The 22780-nt window shown below is 33.4% G+C and overlaps 1 protein-coding gene across 2 annotated transcripts in view; it reads left to right on the forward strand.

Moving 5' to 3' along the window:
- LOC135952148 (serine-rich adhesin for platelets) overlaps positions 1–22780 on the forward strand; it is an 81055-nt gene that overhangs the window by 14055 nt on the left and 44220 nt on the right. For both annotated transcript variants that reach the window (XM_065501954.1, XM_065501953.1), the window contains exon 2: positions 15445–16704. In XM_065501954.1, the coding sequence (XP_065358026.1) occupies positions 15597–16704 (1108 nt within the window). In that variant the 5' untranslated portion in view covers positions 15445–15596. The remainder of the gene's footprint in view (positions 1–15444; positions 16705–22780) is intronic.

Here is a 22780-nt window from a genome sequence, read left to right on the forward strand (position 1 = left end):
AATCATTAAATGAAACAAACTCCTTGCTTGAAGTATTTTCTTCTTTTCCAGGTAAATGTTTTCATCAAATAATAAGTCCGATTACCTTATTTGTTTCCTTATTGTATAACCTATAAGCTTTAGAAGCAAGCAAATATCCAACCATTATTAACAATGAACCCTTTTTTATCAAACTTGCCTTTTCTTTGTTTATTTAATGTCACAGCAGTTGAACCAAAGACCTTCAGATGTTTTACGTTAGGTTTTCGACCTGTCCAGACTTCATGAGGGGTTTTGTTGTCTAAACTTTTGGAAGGACATATATTTCGCAAGTAAGCTGCGGTTGCTACAGCTTCAGCCCATAATTTGTTATCAAGTCCAGAATCTATAAGTAAACATCGTGCCATTTCTACCAGTGTTCGGTTATTTCTTTCCGCGACTCCATTTTGCTGGGGCGTAAGTTGACGTTGAATTCCGCATTCTTCTAAATATTGATTAAATTTATTGTTGATATACTCTCCACCATTATCACTCCGTATTGCCTTTTTTTGATGACCAGTTTGACGTTCTACCATACTTTTGAATATTTTAAATTTATCAAACACTTCACTTTTTCGGTTTAAAAAATATATCCAAATTCGTCTTGATTTGTCATCTATAAACGACAAAAAATATTTCGATCCCCCTAAGGATTCCACATTCATTGGACCACACAAGTCGGTATGAATCAAATCTAGAACTTCTTCAGATATATTTTCAGTCTGCATCGGGAATGATGTTGCGTGGATTTTACTGACCATGTAAGTTTTACACTGATCATAAGTTTCATTGTTCAAATTTAACCCATTCACCATTTCTTTACTACACAACTCTTTTAAACGTTGATAGTTAAGATGACCGAATCGTTTGTGCCACATTTCATTATTGGTACCCATCGCATTCAATTGTTCTTTAGATTCAACACAGATTGAACACAAATAAATTATTTTCATTTTTAGCATGTATAAGTAAATTATTATTTTTATCCATAAGAAAAGCTCCTTTGCTATTAAATTTTATTGTTCCGCCATAATGTACAACCTTGCTAACTGAAACAAAATTCGCTTGTAAATCTGGAGAGTATAGTACATCTTTAAATTTAATATTACGCTTTCATCTTAAGGGTGTGAAGTTAAATTCGTAAGTTAAATACGTCGCACATATATGTTAACTACTTAACATAGCACTGTTAAATAAAGTAAATTTGAAAAACATAGTTTTTTTTGGCAAAAACATAATAAAATTAATTATTTTTATTCACCAATTAAAGAAAATACCTTAAATTTAAACTTTTAGTTAAAAAATAAAAAAAAACGTCTTCATATTAAGATTAAAATTGCAGTTTGAATATGTAGTATTCAAGTTCATTGGCGGGCCACTTAGGGCAGACCTGAATGGGGTTTGGATATGGTGGGTGAAAGCTGGGAGGGAGTAGATATCAAAACTGTATAGGGTATACCCAGTTGTTTCTCAGGGAGGGCGCTACTAGGGCCGGAATTTGTTCGATTACTTTGTTTACATTAATGTTCAAAGCGTTATAGGGGCCATTTAGGACAGACCTGAATGGGGTTTTGAGATACCGGGTGAAAGCTGGGAGAGAGTAGATGTCAAAATTATATAGGGCATATATACTTCTTTCTCAGGAAGGGCGCTACGAGGGGTGCAATTTGTTCCAAAATTGTTGTAATGTTAAAAGTGTTATAGGGGCCATTTAGGACAGACCTGAATGGGGTTTGGATATGGTGGGTGAAAGCTGGGAGGGAGTAGATATCAAAACTATATAGGGTATACCCAGTTGTTTCTCAGGGAGGGCGCTACGGGGGGTGGATTTTGTTCCAAAATTGTTGTAATGTTAAAAGTGTTATAGGGGCCATTTAGGACAGACCTGAATGGGGTTTGGACATGGTGGGTGAAAGCTGGGAGGGAATAGATATCAAAACTATATAGGGTATACCCAGTTGTTTCTCAGGGAGGGCGCTACGGGGGGTGGAATTTGTTCCAAAATTGTTGTAATGTTAAAAGTGTTATAGGGGCCATTTAGGACAGACCTGAATGGGGTTTCAACATGGTGGGTGAAAGCTGGGAGGGAGTAGATATCAAAACTATATAGGGTATACCCAGTTGTTTCTCAGGGAGGGCGCTACGGGGGGTGGAATTTGTTCCAAAATTGTTGTAATGTTCAAAGTGTTATAGGGGCCATTTAGGACAGACCTGAATAAGGTTTGGATATGGTGGGTGAAAGCTGGGAGGGAGTAGATGTCAAAACTATATAGGGTATACCCAGTTGTTTCTCAGGGAGGGCGCTACGATGGGTGGACTTTGTTCAATTACTTTTTTAACATTTATGTTCAAAGTGTGATAGGGGCCATTTAGGACAGACCTGAATGGGGTTTGGACATGGTGGGTGAAAGCTGGGAGGGAGTAGATACAAAAACTATATAGGGTATACCCATTTGTTTCTCAGGGAGGGCGCTACGAGGGGTGGACTTTGTTCAATTACTTTTTTAACATTTATGTTCAAAGTATGATAGGGGCCATTTAGGACAGACCTGAATGGGGTTTGGACATGGTGGGTGAAAGCTGGGAGGGAGTAGATATTAAAACTATATAGGGTATACCCAGTTGTTTCTCAGGGAGGGCGCTACGAGGGGTGGATTTGGTTGAATTACTTTTTTAATATTTATGTTCAAAGTGTTATCGGGGCCATTAAGGACAGACCTGAATGGGGTTTGGACATGGTGGGTGAAAGCTGGGAGGGAGTAGATACAAAAACTATATAGGGTATATCCAGTTGTTTCTCAGGGAGGGCGCTACGATGGGTGGACTTTGTTCAATTACTTTTTTTAACATTTATGTTCAAAGTGTTATAGGGGCCATTTAGGACAGACCTGAATGAGGTTTGGATATGGTGGGTGAAAGCTGGGAGGGAGTAGATATCAAAACTATATAGGGTATATCCAGTTGTTTCTCAGGGAGGGCGCTACGATGAGTGGATTTTGTTCAATTACTTTTTTAACATTTATGTCCAAAGTGTTATATTGGCCATTTAGGACAGACCTGAATGAGGTTTGAATATGGTGGGTGAAAGCTGGGAGGGAGTAGATGTCAAAACTATATAGGGTATACCCAGTTGTTTCTCAGGGAGGGCGCTACGAGGGGTGGATTTTGTTGAATTACTTTTTTAACATTTATGTTCAAAGTGTTGTAGGGCCCATTTAGGACAGACCTGAAAGGGGTTTGGACATGGTGGGTGAAAGTTGGGAGGGAGTAGATATTAAAACTATATAGGGTATACCCAGTTGTTTCTCAGGGAGGGCGCTACGAGGGGTGGAATTTGTTCCAAAATGGTAACTGATTATTTGTTTTGTTTGTTTATTTTGTTATTTGTAGCTTTGTAAGCGAAGTTTTTGCTGAATTTCTCAAACTACCCAGCAAAAACTTCGCTTACAAAGCTACAAATAATGTCTTTTTTAATAACTTACTTTTTAAGTATACTGTTTTTGTTTTTTAGACTTTACTATAAAATAAACAAACAAAACAAAAAAAACTGTTACTTTTTTTCAATTTGCCCACTTTTTTATTGCCTGTTTATTTTTAGAAGAACAGAAAAGAATATTGCATTACTGTGTGAAAACCATTATTTGACGCACTATAAGTAGTGGTGTAGTGAGTACAACAAGAGAATAGCAAACGGATGGTTGATGGTTCGACTCTTGGCTGCGACTTATTTTTTTTTTTTTATTTTTTGTTTGCAAATACAAAATTCTATAAATAACTCTACTAACAAAACAACTTATTTCCGTCCAAAATATCCCAGCAAAAACTTCTCTTACAAATAAGCCGAAAAATAAGGGGAATTTGACGATTCAACTACTTATTTTTCTACTGTAAGAAGTCATTATTTTTGTTCGCGATGTCCCAAAAGTAATCCTTTATATTTTGTCCAGAAATAAGTTGTTTTGTTAGTAGAGTTATTTATAGAATTTTTATTTACACAAAAAAATAAAAATAAAAAAGAAATAAGTCGCAGACCCGATTCGAACCTGCAACCTTCTGTTTGGTAGTCTGCCGTTGTGCTCACTACACCAGTGCTTAGTTATTTTATTGTACATCAAATAATGGTTTTCACACAGTAATGCAATATTCTTTTCTGTTTTTCTAAAAATAAACATGCAATAAAAAAAATGGGCAAATTGAAAAAAGTAACAGTTTTTTTGTTTTGTTTGTTTATTTTGTTTTTTTTTTAGACTTTACTACTTAAAAAGTAAGTTATTAAAAAAGACATTGTAGCCTTTGTAAGCGAAGTTTTTGCTGGGCAGTATGGTTTTAATTAAATATTTTTTGTATTTGGCGATTTCCAGTCAAAAAAAGTCGGCCATTTAGATTGTTCAAAAAGTATTAAATATACAATAACAAAAATAAAAAGAGTCTGCAATTTGGTACAATTCCATTTTTTATAGTGTAAGCAAAAATAAATACGTACATGTTTACGTGTTTCTACACAAAAATTCTTCAAAAAAGTATTTGAACAAAATCCACCCCTCGTAGCGCCCTCCCTGAGAAACAACTGGGTATACCCTATATAGTTTTGATATCTACTCCCTCCCAGCTTTCACCCACCATGTCCAAACCCCATTCAGGTCTGTCCTAAATGGCCCCTATCACACTTTGAACATAAATGTTAAAAAAGTAATTCAACAAAATCCACCCCTCGTAGCGCCCTCCCTGAGAAACAACTGGGTATACCCTATATAGTTTTTATATCTACTCCCTCCCAGCTTTCACCCACCATATCCAAACCCCATTCAGGTCTGTCCTAAATGGCCCCTATCATACTTTGAACATAAATGGTAAAAAAGTAATTGAACAAAGTCCACCCCTTGTAGCGCCCTCCCTGAGAAACAACTGGGTATACCCTATATAGTTTTTGTATCTACTCCCTCCCAGCTTTCACCCACCATGTCCAAACCCCATTCAGGTCTGTCCTAAATGGCCCCTATCACACTTTGAACATAAATGTTAAAAAAGTAATTGAACAAAGTCCACACATCGTAGCGCCCTCCCTGAGAAACAACTGGGTATACCCTATATAGTTTTGACATCTACTCCCTCCCAGCTTTCACCCACCATATCCAAACCTCATTCAGGTCTGTCCTAAATGGCCCCTATAACACTTTGAACATAAATATTAAAAAAGTAATTCAACAAAATCCACCCCTCGTAGCGCCCTCCCTGAGAAACAACTGGGTATACCCTATATAGTTTTAATATCTACTCCCTCCCAGCTTTCACCCACCATGTCCAAACCCCATTCAGGTCTGTCCTAAATGGCCCCTATCATACTTTGAACATAAATGTTAAAAAAGTAATTGAACAAAGTCCACCCCTCGTAGCGCCCTCCCTGAGAAACAACTGGGTATACCCTATATAGTTTTTGTATCTACTCCCTCCCAGCTTTCACCCACCATGTCCAAACCCCATTCAGGTCTGTCCTAAATGGCCCCTATCACACTTTGAACATAAATGTTAAAAAAGTAATTGAACAAAGTCCACCCATCGTAGCGCCCTCCCTGAGAAACAACTGGGTATACCCTATATAGTTTTGACATCTACTCCCTCCCAGCTTTCACCCACCATATCCAAACCTTATTCAGGTCTGTCCTAAATGGCCCCTATAACACTTTGAACATAAATGTTAAAAAAAGTAATTGAACAAAGTCCACCCATCGTAGCGCCCTCCCTGAGAAACAACTGGATATACCCTATATAGTTTTGATATCTACTCCCTCCCAGCTTTCACCCACCATGTCCAAACCCCATTCAGGTCTGTCCTAAATGGCCCCTATCACACTTTGAACATAAATGTTAAAAAAGTAATTGAACAAAGTCCACCCATCGTAGCGCCCTCCCTGAGAAACAACTGGATATACCCTATATAGTTTTGATATCTACTCCCTCCCAGCTTTCACCCACCATATCCAAACCCCATTCAGGTCTGTCCTAAATGGCCCCTATCACACTTTGAACATAAATGTTAAAAAAGTAATTGAACAAAGTCCACCCATCGTAGCGACCTCCCTGAGAAACAACTGGGTATACCCTATATAGTTTTGTCATCTACTCCCTCCCAGCTTTCACCCACCATGTTGAAACCCCATTCAGGTCTGTCCTAAATGGCCCCTATCATACTTTGAACATAAATGTTAAAAAAGTAATTGAACAAAGTCCACCCCTCGTAGCGCCCTCCCTGAGAAACAAATGGGTATACCCTATATAGTTTTTGTATCTACTCCCTCCCAGCTTTCACCCACCATGTCCAAACCCCATTCAGGTCTGTCGTAAATGGCCCCTATCACACTTTGAACATAAATGTTAAAAAAGTAATTGAACAAAGTCCACACATCGTAGCGCCCTCCCTGAGAAACAACTGGGTATACCCTATATAGTTTTTGTATCTACTCCCTCCCAGCTTTCACCCACCATGTCCAAACCCCATTCAGGTCTGTCGTAAATGGCCCCTATCACACTTTGAACATAAATGTTAAAAAAGTAATTGAACAAAGTCCACCCATCGTAGCGCCCTCCCTGAGAAACAACTGGGTATACCCTATATAGTTTTTGTATCTACTCCCTCCCAGCTTTCACCCACCATGTCCAAACCCCATTCAGGTCTGTCCTAAATGGCCCCTATCATACTTTGAACATAAATGTTAAAAAAGTAATTGAACAAAGTCCACCCCTCGTAGCGCCCTCCCTGAGAAACAACTGGGTATACCCTATATAGTTTTGACATCTACTCCCTCCCAGCTTTCACCCACCATATCCAAACCCCATTCAGGTCTGTCCTAAATGGCCCCTATCATACTTTGAACATAAATGTTAAAAAAGTAATTGAACAAAGTCCACCCCTCGTAGCGCCCTCCCTGAGAAACAACTGGGTATACCCTATATAGTTTTGACATCTACTCCCTCCCAGCTTTCACCCACCATATCCAAACCTTATTCAGGTCTGTCCTAAATGGCCCCTATCACACTTTGAACATAAATGTTAAAAAAGTAATTGAACAAAGTCCACACATCGTAGCGCCCTCCCTGAGAAACAACTGGATATACCCTATATAGTTTTTGTATCTACTCCCTCCCAGCTTTCACCCACCATGTCCAAACCCCATTCAGGTCTGTCGTAAATGGCCCCTATCACACTTTGAACATAAATGTTAAAAAAGTAATTGAACAAAGTCCACCCATCGTAGCGCCCTCCCTGAGAAACAACTGGGTATACCCTATATAGTTTTTGTATCTACTCCCTCCCAGCTTTCACCCACCATGTCCAAACCCCATTCAGGTCTGTCCTAAATGGCCCCTATCATACTTTGAACATAAATGTTAAAAAAGTAATTGAACAAAGTCCACCCCTCGTAGCGCCCTCCCTGAGAAACAACTGGGTATACCCTATATAGTTTTGACATCTACTCCCTCCCAGCTTTCACGCACCATATCCAAACCCCATTCAGGTCTGTCCTAAATGGCCCCTATCATACTTTGAACATAAATGTTAAAAAAGTAATTGAACAAAGTCCACCCCTCGTAGCGCCCTCCCTGAGAAACAACTGGGTATACCCTATATAGTTTTGACATCTACTCCCTCCCAGCTTTCACCCACCATATCCAAACCTTATTCAGGTCTGTCCTAAATGGCCCCTATCACACTTTGAACATAAATGTTAAAAAAGTAATTGAACAAAGTCCACCCATCGTAGCGCCCTCCCTGAGAAACAACTGGGTATACCCTATATAGTTTTGATATCTATTCCCTCCCAGCTTTCACCCACCATGTCCAAACCCCATTCAGGTCTGTCCTAAATGGCCCCTATAACACTTTTAACATTACAACAATTTTGGAACAAAATCCACCCCCCGTAGCGCCCTCCCTGAGAAACAACTGGGTATACCCTATATAGTTTTGATATCTACTCCCTCCCAGCTTTCACCCACCATGTTGAAACCCCATTCAGGTCTGTCCTAAATGGCCCCTATAACACTTTTAACATTACAACAATTTTGGAACAAATTCCACCCCCCGTAGCGCCCTCCCTGAGAAACAACTGGGTATACCCTATATAGTTTTGATATCTATTCCCTCCCAGCTTTCACCCACCATGTCCAAACCCCATTCAGGTCTGTCCTAAATGGCCCCTATAACACTTTTAACATTACAACAATTTTGGAACAAAATCCACCCCCCGTAGCGCCCTCCCTGAGAAACAACTGGGTATACCCTATATAGTTTTGATATCTACTCCCTCCCAGCTTTCACCCACCATATCCAAACCCCATTCAGGTCTGTCCTAAATGGCCCCTATAACACTTTTAACATTACAACAATTTTGGAACAAATTGCACCCCTCGTAGCGCCCTTCCTGAGAAAGAAGTATATATGCCCTATATAATTTTGACATCTACTCTCTCCCAGCTTTCACCCGGTATCTCAAAACCCCATTCAGGTCTGTCCTAAATGGCCCCTATAACGCTTTGAACATTAATGTAAACAAAGTAATCGAACAAATTCCGCCCCTAGTAGCGCCCTCCCTGAGAAACAACTGGGTATACCCTATATAGTTTTGATATCTACTCCCTCCCAGCTTTCACCCACCATATCCAAACCCCATTCAGGTCTGTCCTAAATGGCCCCTATAACACTTTTAACATTACAACAATTTTGGAACAAATTGCACCCCTCGTAGCGCCCTTCCTGAGAAAGAAGTATATATGCCCTATATAATTTTGACATCTACTCTCTCCCAGCTTTCACCCGGTATCTCAAAACCCCATTCAGGTCTGTCCTAAATGGCCCCTATAACGCTTTGAACATTAATGTAAACAAAGTAATCGAACAAATTCCGCCCCTAGTAGCGCCCTCCCTGAGAAACAACTGGGTATACCCTTTACAGTTTTGATATCTACTCCCTCCCAGCTTTCACCCACCATATCCAAACCCCATTCAGGTCTGCCCTAAGTGGCCCGCCAATGAACTTGAATACTACATATTCAAACTGCAATTTTAATCTTAATATGAAGACGTTTTTTTTATTTTTTAACTAAAAGTTTAAATTTAAGGTATTTTCTTTAATTGGTGAATAAAAATAATTAATTTTATTATGTTTTTGCCAAAAAAAACTATGTTTTTCAAATTTACTTTATTTAACAGTGCTATGTTAAGTAGTTAACATATATGTGGGACGTATTTAACTTACGAATTTAACTTCACACCCTTTTTCATCTTTCCATCTTCTTAATATACTGCTTCTATTGATGCATAAGATATTGACATGTATTGTATATCATATTAAATAAAAATTATATTTAATCACGAATATTCAAGATATTCCAATACCTCGTTGGATTGTAAACACTCGTTACAACCCTAGAGGTGTGTTTCGGGTCGTTGTCGTGTTGGAATCTCCAAACTAGGGGCATATTTTCCTCAGCGTATGGATACATAACATCGTTTAATATGGTTCTGTATCCTATACCTGCCATGATATCTTTTATAATATGAATTGGGCCCATACCTTGCCCTGAAAAACATCCCTATACCATAATATTGCCACCGCAAAACTTTACAGTCTTATTTGTGTACTTTGGATCTAATCTTTTTCCCTTTGGTCGTCTTACAAATGTTCTCCCATCACTGCCTCTTATATTGTATTTGGATTCGTCGGAAAAGAGGACAGTATTCCATTTCTGTATCGACCAGTTTAAATGATCCCTGGCAAATTGTAGACAGCAGAACGGTTCTTTTTAGAAATGAGTGTTTTTTTCACAGGACGATAGCAACCAATATTAACGACTAACTGTTCGGGTACTTATTTCTAATTTTAAGCTATTAACAACCTCTCGAGGAGTTATTTTTGGGAATTTCTTGAACTCTCTCGCTATTAAATTATCTTGTCTAAGAGTAGTCTTACGAGGTCTTCCACCTAAATGTTGAGTTTTTACAGAACATGTCTCACGAAATTTCTTTATAATTTTTGAAACTGTTGATTTATTTATTGAATATTTGTCACAGATACTTTTTTGTTTTAAACCAGCTTTAAAATCGTTAATTATTTTATTTTTTAAGCCTTCACAAATCTTAACTTTAGCCATTTTCGTTAACTTTGTGAAAAATTCAATTTCTTTTTCTATAAACTTAGAAAAAGAAATTGTGAAAAATTACCAGAATTTAAAAATAAAATAACTGTAAACACGAGCTTTTTACATCGTTATTTTAAATATTATTTTCGTCTTACACTTCATTCTTGCTGAAGTTTAAAAGTTTCCATTGTTTTGTCAGTAGCGAAATAGTGAATATTTCTAATTTTGTTCCCTTTTTTCAGAATATAATTTATATAAATAAAACTATATTCAGTTAATTTATATAAATAAAACTATATAAAAAAAATGTTTATTATCACCTTATCATTTGTTGTATATACAATTTTTCGCAAATATCTACAGAGTACTAAGCTTAATACGGAAAAACGACATTTTCAATATTTTTTATTATTTCGGAGTTCATTGTATCAAAATAAGACGAAATTTATTAATGCACTGATTTTGTACTATGCATTCATCGAGCTTTTATGAATCATTTTTGATTTTGAACCGCTACAGTGCAATTCTTTCGAGTATAACTAGAACTCGGAGTTATTAGACTAGACTATAAATGGCGAGAGAAACATCCAATTTACGATTTAAAGTACTTATTGCATTAGAAAGTATGATGAATCAAAGAAAAGAAATGCCTTCGTCCAATGTTTCAAATGACAATAATTTGTCATTCTGAGCATATTTTAAGTTGAAACGAAAGTAAAAAAAAAATAGTAATTATATTACTGTTTGAAATAAATAAAAATAAATAATGTGTGTGAAGATAAATTTAAATTTATTTAGCACAGACCTAAACCACATATTTTAGCTCAGCCCATTTTGCAGTTAACAGAGCACTGTTAATCACTTAACAGTGATAATACTTGAATTATAATAAACAAATTTATACCTACAATATCTGAAATAATTTCAGAATAAGAAAAAAATGGAAAAAATTAAAAAAAACTATCCATCTGAAATAATGGATGGATATTTGAACCAATCGTAATATCAGGATTCCAATAAATTTGACTTTTTTGAAAAAATAAATCTGGAGAGGATTTTTGGCCATTATGGAAATTAGGAAAAGGGCTCGGATATGACACTATATAGAAATGGTAGTCCTAGGGTCACTGAATGGAACTGTGGTAGTGGGATATCTGAAATAATTTTGGGATTCCAATAAATTTTAGTTTTGTGAAAAAATAAATCTGGAGCGGATTTTTGGCCATTATGGAAATTAAGAAAAGGGCTCGGATATGACACTATATAGAAATGGTAGTCCTAGGGTCACTTAATGGAACTGTGGTAGTGGGATATCTGAAATTATTTTGGGATTCCAATAAATCTGAGTTTTGTGAAAAAATAAATCTGGAGTGGATTTTTGGCCATTATGGAAATTAGGAAAAGGGCTCGGATATGACCCTAGGACTACCATTTCTATATAGTGTCATATCCGAGCCCTTTTCCTAATTTCCATAATGGCCAAAAATCCTCTCCAGATTTATTTTTTCACAAAACTCAAATTTATTGGAATCCCAAAATTATTTCAGATATCCCACTACCACAGTTCCATTCAGTGACCCTAGGACTACCATTTCTATATAGTGTCATATCCGAGCCCTTTTCCTAATTTCCATAATGGCCAAAAATCCTCTCCAGATTTATTTTTTCACAAAACTCAGATTTATTGGAATCCCAAAATTATTTCAGATATCCCACTACCACAGTTCCATTAAGTGACCCTAGGACTACCATTTCTATATAGTGTCATATCCGAGCCCTTTTCCTAATTTCCATAATGGCCAAAAATCCGCTCCAGATTTATTTTTTCATGTGTTTCAACGTGCGATAGATGGTTTGTGGGGTTCAGAAGTTGTGATTTTGACACGGAAGACAACGATCGCTCAGGCCAGCCAAAAAAGTTTGAAGAAGAAGAATTGAAGGCATTACTCCATGAGGATTGTTATAAAACTCAACAAGAGCTTGCAAAATCATTGGGATCTACTCAAGCAGCAATTTCCAAACATTTGAGACCAAAAGGCTTCATCCAAAAGCTGGGAAGTTGGGTACCAAGTGAATTGAGGCTGAGAGAACATGAAAGATGATTTTGCATTGTCCGAAATGAAATATATTAATTGTTGTTTATACAGTGGTGGCCACCAATTTAAGACAAATACTTGAATTTTTTTCATCAACTGAATTTTAAGTGCGATAGAGCCAAAATAAAAGGTCCTCTAAGGGTATGAAATTTATTATTAATGTTTCTAGTTTCTGAAAAATGTTTGGAATAATCGGTAAAACATATATGGACAAAGATATGTGGAAATACGTTGACCCACCTCAGCGAACATCCGCTGTTAATAACATGATATGGCCGAAACTAATGAAACTAAAAATACGAAATTTGGTCCGAATATTTTATAATAATAAAATTATAATGATATAAATGTGAGAAAATATGTTTATTTAAAAAAAAATTTTTTTGGTCAAGTTGTAGAAAAATTGTATGTGTTAATGGTGAATATGTATGAATTGACACAGTCGAATAAAACACAGTTGTGTGTTAAAACAGTCCTCATGCATACATATTTGTGGAAATATTTGAAAAAATAATTGACAATTACATGGAATTTAGCAAACAATTTTTGTCTTAAATTCCTGGCCACCACTGTATATGTATTTTTAAATAGAAATTTGTGACCGATTACGGCCTATAAAAGGATAGGTTAATGGTGAAGAAATAAAATAAAAAAAAATAATCATGAACGCTATAAAAAAAATGATTACATGCGATGTAAAACTACGATAACTTGAAGCAGAAGAGATCGTGTGTGAAGCCCTGCCAACCAACCGAATCGACACCAAATCTAAATATCCATGGCGCTAAGGTAATTGTCTGCATTTTGTAGGAGCAAAAGGGTCCAATCTATTATGAGCTACTGAAATCTGACTAGTTCATCACAGGGAACCTGTAGCTGACGCAACTGATTCGTTTGAAGCTAGTATATAGAATGAAGTGGTTGGGAAATTTTGCCTCACCTGCTTAATAGTTCAGACCGTGGCCCATCCAACTACTATTTATTTCAATCGAGGTAGAACGCAATCTCTGGTATACGCTTCACTGTGGAACAGAGTAACCGACATTGACTTGATTCGTTCTTGGTCTCAAAAGATGAGCAGTTCGTTTGGCTCGGAATCCATATGTTGCCAGAAAGATGGGATAAGGTTATAGCTAATAATGGCCAATACTTTATATTGTACAAATGTTTCAAAATAAAAGCTAGTTATAGAAAATATAAAACTAAACAAATCAGCAAACCAGATAAATGTTTTAATACAAAACGCACAACAATAGGTGGCCGTATTGTATTGGTACTTGTTAAGTATTTTTAATACCCCATTAACAATTGTATGGCTTGGAATGATGCAAAGATAATACAGGAATATTCGAACATTTGATTTTTCGAATCGAGTTATGCAACTGCGGCTTATTTAGAAAAAATAATATTGTTTTTGAATATTCGTCAAATGGTTCCATGAACTACAAACTAGGTCACATGGTCAATGTATTCGATTTGTTTTCATTTTCTATATGTACATATATCAATAATTACGAGTAATATACAGCTGTGATAATACACTATAATTTAAAACAGTAAACTAATTATTGAAAATTAGATGCAAATTTAAAAAAATTAACGACATAAAATAACAAGTAAGAAAGTATAATACCCTACACCAAGTAAATGAGTAAAAATATTTTTCTTTTAAAATATCAAAAATTTATATTTTCGAGTGATTTTCGGAAGTGGGCCTTATATGTCAAGTTAGACCATCTGAGTTGAGCAGACTCAAATAATTTACGCTGTATGATTGACTTTTTGGTGATACTTTTCGTACAATTATTGAATTTATGTAAATTTTTATGTTTTGAATGAAAATGTTTGTTGTTTTTTTATGTGATTTCTAGTTTATAAGATTTTTTATAAAATGAATTAAAAAAAGGTTTAAATCTGTATTGAAAAGTGACCATAAATTGCTAGTTTATATTATGAGTATGTCTGTACGGAGACTTAATTGATTCAGTGTATGTATATTGTACATACCGATATTTCCAAACATTTTTAAACAACTAGTAAAGCGTTATATACAAAATGTATGTAAAAATTACGAAAAATTGTAATGTAGGGCATCTTGATGAGCCAATTCTTTGTAAAAACTAATAGTTTTTGCACATCAAAATAAAGCTTGGACATTTTTCTTTTAAAATATTCCCTTAAAAATAAAGAAAATCGTGGGTTTTGACAAAGTTATAAAGAAAACTCAAAAAAGGCCGACATACCCGATTTTTGTCAAAAACTCGACTTGACCGACCTCTAAACCTCTTCAGAAAAATCTCAAAAATACTTTACCCTATAAGCTTTCAAATTATGCTTGAGCACCAACAAAAAATTGTTTTTGGGTCACTACCCCATAGGTTTTTTTGTTTTGGCACTATCCCACTTAAAATTCAGTCGATAAAAAAATTCAAATATTAGTCCCTAAATAGCTGGCCGCCACTGTATATGTATCGAACGTTAGGAAAACCACGACTATAAATTAAAAATTTCATCTTATCGTAAATTTTTTGTGGCAATCATTTTTATTCTAAATTCAGCAGCTTTTTATTCTCAGAAATCATAATTTTTTAACCTGGGGACTCCATAGTGCATTTTATCTTTACGCCACTGTTTTGTACAAAAGAAATAGGAAAATATTTTTTAATTATAATTATAATCGATATAAATATATCGATTATAATTTTATGGGGATTTTTTTAAAACGGAAACACAAATGTACAATGTATCTACATATAGTATATTTGCCACAATTTCTTATGATTCATCGTCTATTATTTTGGCTATATAAAATCTGTGTATTTTTCAAAAATACCGTTATAATAATTCTTAGATAAAATTTACTTGTAGAAGAATGAAGATCAATCAACGATTTTATGTTATATTTAATAAATACATATATACAAAATATATTCCACGGTAATTGCTTTAAGGTTCTGTGGTTATGCTATTATTTTGAACCACACACTATCTGCTGTAAGTTCATTTTTCATTTTCGTCTAAGGTAAATACTGTACACGGCTTACGTCTCTCATTGTTGTATGTACCTCCAATATCGATATTTTTCGAATTGAAAATCTATACTCAAAATAAAATCATGTGATTGTATAAAATAACTTTAAAAATTTACTTTACAATACTAATTTTTTATTTTTATCGCATTAATTTTTTCTAGATTTTAAACTTTGATGAGCAAACAAAAAATACAACAACAACTAAAATACCAACGAATTAAATAAATTAAATGTATTAAAAAATATTGAAGAATATAAAAAAAAACTAAAAAGTGGTTGGAATATATAAAAAATTTAGAAAAAAAACGTGAATATGAGTAGTTTTGTTAACTATAATGTAAGCGAAAGCAAAAATCAAGAACAACAAATAACTGAAAATCAAGAAAATAGTGAAGAAACAAATACTGAAACAACAGCAGCAAAAAACAATCAAAAAGAAACAGAAACAACAACTACAACAATAATAAGTAATAAAGTTAACAACAAACCTGATGAAACAATAAACAATGAAAATACAAAAACATTAAATGAAAATAAAAGTGAAAAAGCAAACGAAAATAAAATAACAAAAACGACGACAACAACAACAGCAACAACTGTAAACAATTATGATAATAATAAAAGCAATAACGATGTTGTTGTTGCCTCTGTTGACAAAGATAAGTATGAAGATGATGTCGTTATTGCTATAGATAATAATCTCAATTTAAGTAATCAAACAGACGATAATAAATTGACAACAGCACAAATAAGTACGAGCGCAGCCTTATCAGCCGCCACTTGTTGTGTGACAAATATGCCACCAGGCGATGTTGAGCAACAGCAAACACAACAGCAGCAACAACAAGTGGCATCTATTGTTAATAAACAAACGACAGCAACTTCTACCACCCATAGCATTGTGTTGCCAACAACAATAACAATTGAAAGCAACAATGAAGAAGGTAACACATTACAAACATTGACAACATCACCATTGCCTACTGTAATAGAGAGTAATGCAAAAGCATTGTCTACAACGTTGCCTGCATCAGCAGCAGCTACAACCTCGCCTTTGCCTCCATTACCATCCGGTTTAACAGCTGGTCCTCATTTGCCACATATTTGCAGTGAGCCCACTTTTGGCGTACAATTACGCAACAGAAATATAGAAGATCAACAGCACAACAATAGTAACAATAACAATAGCTCGCCAAATACAAGCGGCAGTGGAAGTAGTGCTCGTGATTGGCGCCCAAATACATCAGCGCCCAACTATAGTAGTGTTATCAAATCGGGCACTGTGAGTGCATCAGCCTCGCCCAATATGGTGCGTAAAACCTCGGAATCGTCGGTTTTACTACCACGCCGAGTATCGTTTCCAAAGAGTGATAATGAATTGGTCACTGGCTATTTGGAACCGGCTAATCCTTGGGAACATGGTAAGTTGTGTGTCCGTTATTATTATCTTTATCTATGTATTTGTTGAAATCTTTTGGACAGGGATCAGAATGTTGGAAAATACCTGTCGGAATTGTTGCAATTTTGTAGCAAAATACTGATATTTATTCATACATTTTTATTTTTAAAATTCCAGATTTAGAAAATAAAGTAGAAAAATCACTACAACGAATAATGTAATGTGGTTCAAATCTAGGTAAAAACCAAGGAATCTTATATATAAATAGGCCACACGTTTTTTTGTCGTACACTTTTAAGGATGTTATTGTCAACCAATATTGATGAAACATATATGGTTTAAAAGGTTATTTTCTCTAGATGTGCACAATATAATTTTTTTTTTAAATTCTTTCCATAAAAGTGTTAAAAAGCGTTTTAAATTTGCTCGAAAAAAAACAACAACATGTTTATGCACTTCTAAATACACGTGTATTTGTACACAAACGTGAAAAATATTTTTGCGTATACTCAAAGTAACTGTATAATTTCGTTATTAGTGGCCGAATTTTGACCACCAGGTGATCCTAGTTATATATTAATGTGCCAATAGAGCGATGTTGTTTATTTTTAACAACTTTTTACTTCATATATTTTGAAATTCTGATTTTATTTTTAAGTAGTACTATAAATATAGGAACCTAAACTATCAGAGGTCGTAAAAAATTTCCAATTTAAAAAAAAATTCCATCATTGAAAAATATAAAAAATGTATGATATATTTAACCCATTATAATTTGCTAATTCCAAATAATACTAAATTGTATGTATGATAATTAATCGCATCTTTATAATTTTTGAAATTTAAAATTTTGAATAAATTTTTGGCAAAATGGCGGGTCTATTTCGTTAATCACATCACAGATTTTGAGTTTTAAGCCTGCAATCGATTAGATTGGCTCCGTATTGACTCTGTCCTTAATATAATCCAGTGGTGTTAAATCACACGATCTGGCTGGCCACTTAACAACTGATTTTTGTGAAATTATGCGATCGGGACATTTGGTTTGAAATAAATTGATCGTTTCATTGGCTGTGTGAAACCACATGTCAGTGATATCCAAGTCATCAATAATAGGCCAAAATTGAGTTGTTAACATTACGCGATATCGTGACCCATTGACCGGCCCAATCACGCCTTCATACCATATAGCGCACCATAAAATGAAACGTTGAGGATGCAAAGGCTCAAATGCGGCATTTTTTTTTAGCTTGTTGATTCTGCCTTCATACCCTGACAAGTGAAAATGAGATTTGTCTGAAAAAAAGTTTTTTTAGAAAAACCAGAGAAATGTAACTTTAACAGAACCACCATTTTCATACTGGATTTTAATTATCTACTACGAATACGTCAAAAAACTAAATGTCAAAACCAACTGAAAACCAAAGTTCTTGTTAAAAAACCCTGTACTATCGGTAATCGCCTTCTTAATGAATAAAGTAATGAAGACAATGTCTCAGTCAGGCAGATATCGTGATGTCTTTTTTCGCCAAGTCATCAGAAACTCTGACTACTGACGAATGTCACTATCCTATTCATGGATACCCGGCATTCCTGGACCAGACTCGATGTCTTGTATACACCTCGTAATTAAGGTTATACGATTGTACGGTTGGGATCAACCCTGACTTTTTGGCAACTCTGTTTGAATAAACAAGCAAAATTAAAAAGCTCTCGTAAAAATTAAAAAAAAATATATATTAAATATACCAGAAGCCAGTGCGTAATGTTAGCCCGCTTAAGAGTGGGTAAGGCTGTTTTTAACACCAAACATTATTACGAGAGGATGGACCCACCTAAATGTACTCTCTGTGATATCATACTTTCAATTCCTCATGTACTTGCCGAATGTCCAAAATCCAATGTCCGAATGTCCAAATTGGAACAGATTCTGGACTGTGCGGATGCATCTTTTCTATCCAGGATACAGAGAAGTCTACTGGAGCACAATATTAAAGACATTTGAGACCATTTCATTGATTTTTTTTAATTATTTAAAATTATTCTTATAACTTAAAACATTTTATTCTAAATTTTTTATATTTTTTGCTTGCATCAATTTATTTCACTTATTTTTTTTTTGTTTGTCATTTATTTTTTTATAATTTTTTCAACACTTGATTTTATATTGTCACCTTAACTCTCATTTAGTTCTATATTGTTACTTTTTTATACGCATATGGTCTAGTTACCCGGTGTATTCATTGTATATTTTATAAATTTACTTTATAAAGTATATTTAAAATAAATGAATATATTAAAAGCGTTTTAAAAATAGATAGAGACTATTAAAAACATAAAATAATAAAAATAATACTTGATGAACATAACGATAGTTATAAAATCAAAGTATTTATAATTGAAAGAATAAAATATCTTTGAAAAATACTAAGATGGCTGATTGCAGTAAATGCAGATCAGCAATTAGAGGAGAAAGTGGTGTAAGATGCAGTGGAGTATGTGATAAGGTGTATCATTTTACAAAAAAATGTGCCTGTATTGATCAATATTCGCCAAAAATATTAGAAGAAGATAATTTTGTACATTTTATATGTGATGATTGCATTCAATATATACATAATGTAGACCTTGTCTTAAGAGATATACAAGAAGGAGTTAATAAAAACAAACAAACGTTACAAGATTACAAAAATGAATTTGAGAACTAAAGCAAAATGAATGTGAAATAAAAACATTATTGGAAGCGATAGAACGCAGATATGATGAAAGATTTAAAAAAATAGATAACATTCAAAAAATGTATGAAAAAAATGTCCAAGAAGTTAAAAAACTTTATGGAAATGTAAATGAAGTTGATAATAAAAACAAAAATATGTATGATACAATCGAAAGAAATAACACGAAAATGTGTAATGAACTAAAAATGGCAATAAAAGAAACAAACGTCAAAACAAAAATGTCGTATGCCCAGACTTTATCAAATAAAATAATAATGCCAGATGTTTCAAAAAATGTTCCACTAATTGTTAAACCAAAAGAAAAACAAAATGTAGAAAAAACCAAAATAGAACTAAATGAAAAAGTAGACCCTGTAAACTTTAAAATAACAAATATTGAAAATAGAAAAAATGATACTTTAGTTATTCAAGAGAAAAAATAAAAGAAGCAATTCAAAATGAAATAAGTGAAAACTATGATGTTTCAGTTCCAAAGCAAATTGAGATGCAAATCATTACAACTGACTAAATGAAAATCATTTTACCATAGACAGGGAATGTCCAGTATACCAGAATAAATTTTATTTAAAAAAGAGAAGACTTGGCTTAATAGCGTAACAACCAAAGACAATATATGGAATATATACAAATATTCAAGGACTAACTAACAATTTCAATCAATTAGAGATTATAACTGAAAATGCAAACCCAGATTTTATAATTCTATCAGAAACGCACCTAACAAATGTAATAAATGAAATGGAAATATAATTAAAAACGTATGATCACCTTATTACTTTGTCTAATTCGAAAAAAACTGGTGGTGTATCAATATATTTTTAAAAAACATTGGAATATTCAAAAAATAAAGAATAAAGTGAAAGACTTTAAATATTGGATTAGTGCATATAAATCGAAAAATGGAGAAACCTCATTTCTACTAGTAGTAGTATATGGATCTCCAAGTAGTCCAAAAGCAGAATTCTGTGAAGATTTTCAAGAATTACTTGAAGAAATATGTGAAGAAAACTGTGATATAATAATAGCGGCAGATTTTAATATAGATTGGTACAAAGACTACTATAAGAAAAGAATTGAAAATATACTAAATGACAATGGATTGAAACAAATAATGGATGACTACACACGAATAACACAAAACTCAAAAACATTAATAGACTATATTATAACAAACAATGAAACTATAGTGGCAAAAAATAATATAAATAATAAAATAGCTGATCATGAATCTATTGACATAATTATTTACTATGATGACAGAAAACTAAAAGAGCCAAAAAATGAAATAGAAATTTTTAAATATAATACTGATAATTTTAAGACAGAACTAAGTGCAATAATCCAATTGGAAGACTTAAGTGCAATAATTCAAGATGACGAAATAAATTACTTAGATATATGTTAAAAAATTCGACAAATGTTTAGAAGATACTATTAAAAAATTTACTTTTATAAAATAATTAAAACCGACAAACAAAAACAAATGGTTTAATATCGAAATTAGAAATATGAAAAATGAAAAGGTTAATAGTTACCATAGAGCAATAAATGAAAACACAAATGAAGCATGGAACTTATACAAAGAAATCAGAAATAAATATAAAGTCAAAATTGAAAATGAAAAAAATAAATACATAAATAATAAAATATGCAATACAACAAACCAAAAAGAAATGTGGAATAAAATAAAAGAATTAGTGTTAAGAAAACCTAGACCTGTGATAAAATCTGTGATATTTAAACAAATAGAATTTAAGGATAGTCTGCAAATAGCCGAGAATTTTAATAACTACTTTGTAAATATTATTAAAGAAATAAACAATACCATTGATTATGTGCAATATGAAAATAAAATAGATGTTATAACTAATAAATTTAAATTTCGTGCAATAAATCTACTAGAATTAAAAACTATATATAAGAATATGAAGAAAAACCTGATTATAATAAAATATCTATTAAAACGATAACAGATAACTGGGAATTAACAGGAAATATTTTACTAAAAATAATAAATACATCATTAAAATCAGGAATATTCCCAAATGATTGGAAGGAAACGATGGTTACACCTATTAAAAAGGTCAATAACACAATAATGTGCGAAGAATTCAGACCAATAAATTCCTTAAAAACGTGTGAAAAGATTCTTGAAAAAGTTGTCAAAGATCAATTAGAGGAGTATATGGAAAAATACGAACTACTATCGAAACATCAATCAGGTTTTAGGAAAAAATATTCATGTGAAACAGCGGTAAATTATGTTATAAACAGATGGAAATTTATAAAGAGAAATCATAAAATTATGGCTTTTGAGACAATTGATAGAAACATTCTGTTACAAAAATTACATAAATATGGTATACAAGATAATGAATTGAAGTGGTTCTAGTCATATCTGAATAATCGTAGAGAAAAGACTAAAGTGAATAATGTAAAATCAAATGAAATAGCAAATGACTTTGGAGTACCTCAGGGATCAATTCTGGGAGCTCTATTATTTATTATATATATCAACGATATGCCAAAATCATTAGAAAAATGTGAAATTGTTATGTATGCGGACGATACCCTAATATTTACAGAAGCTGAATCAGAGGAAATATGTAACTACAAGCTGACAATCGATATAAATAACATTGACAAATGGTTAAAAATGAATAAATTGAAATTAAATGAAAATAAAACTAAGCTTATGGAAATAAATATGGACAGTAACAGTAACTTTTAAAATTAATAATGTGATAATAGAAAAAGTAAATAATATAAAATACCTAGTTTTTCTAATAGATAAGGATTTAAAACTAAAACAACACATTGTATATATTTGTAAAAAAATTGGAAAGAAAATTGTTTTTTTCAAAAGACTACGAAATAAAATTTCAACTAATACAGCTATTAACATATATAATACTATTGTCAAACCACATTTTGAATACGGATCAACGGTTTTATACACATGCTGCTCAGATGTACATATTGATAGACTACAAAAATTACAAAATAAGGCGATGCGTGCAATACTAAGATGTAATAGATACACACCGATAAATAACATGTTAAGCACTCTTAAATGGCTTAATATAAAACAACGTTTAGAACTAAATACTATAAATTTAATACAAACAAGTAAGAGTGCTATATTCGGCTATGCCGAATCTTATATACCCTTCACCTTTGTTGTGGATGCATTATTATTTTTTATAATTAGTATATAGGTATGTATGTACATTGCCCACTTTCAGCGTACAACATCCTAAATTTATCAAGAACACAAACGAAACAGAACACCAAAACAAAAAACAAAAACAAAATACGCAAGGCAATGAAACCAACACACATCCAAACATACGTTTAATT

The sequence above is a fragment of the Calliphora vicina genome, chromosome 2 (genome assembly GCF_958450345.1).
Source record: "Calliphora vicina chromosome 2, idCalVici1.1, whole genome shotgun sequence".
Classification (NCBI taxonomy): domain Eukaryota; kingdom Metazoa; phylum Arthropoda; class Insecta; order Diptera; family Calliphoridae; genus Calliphora; species Calliphora vicina.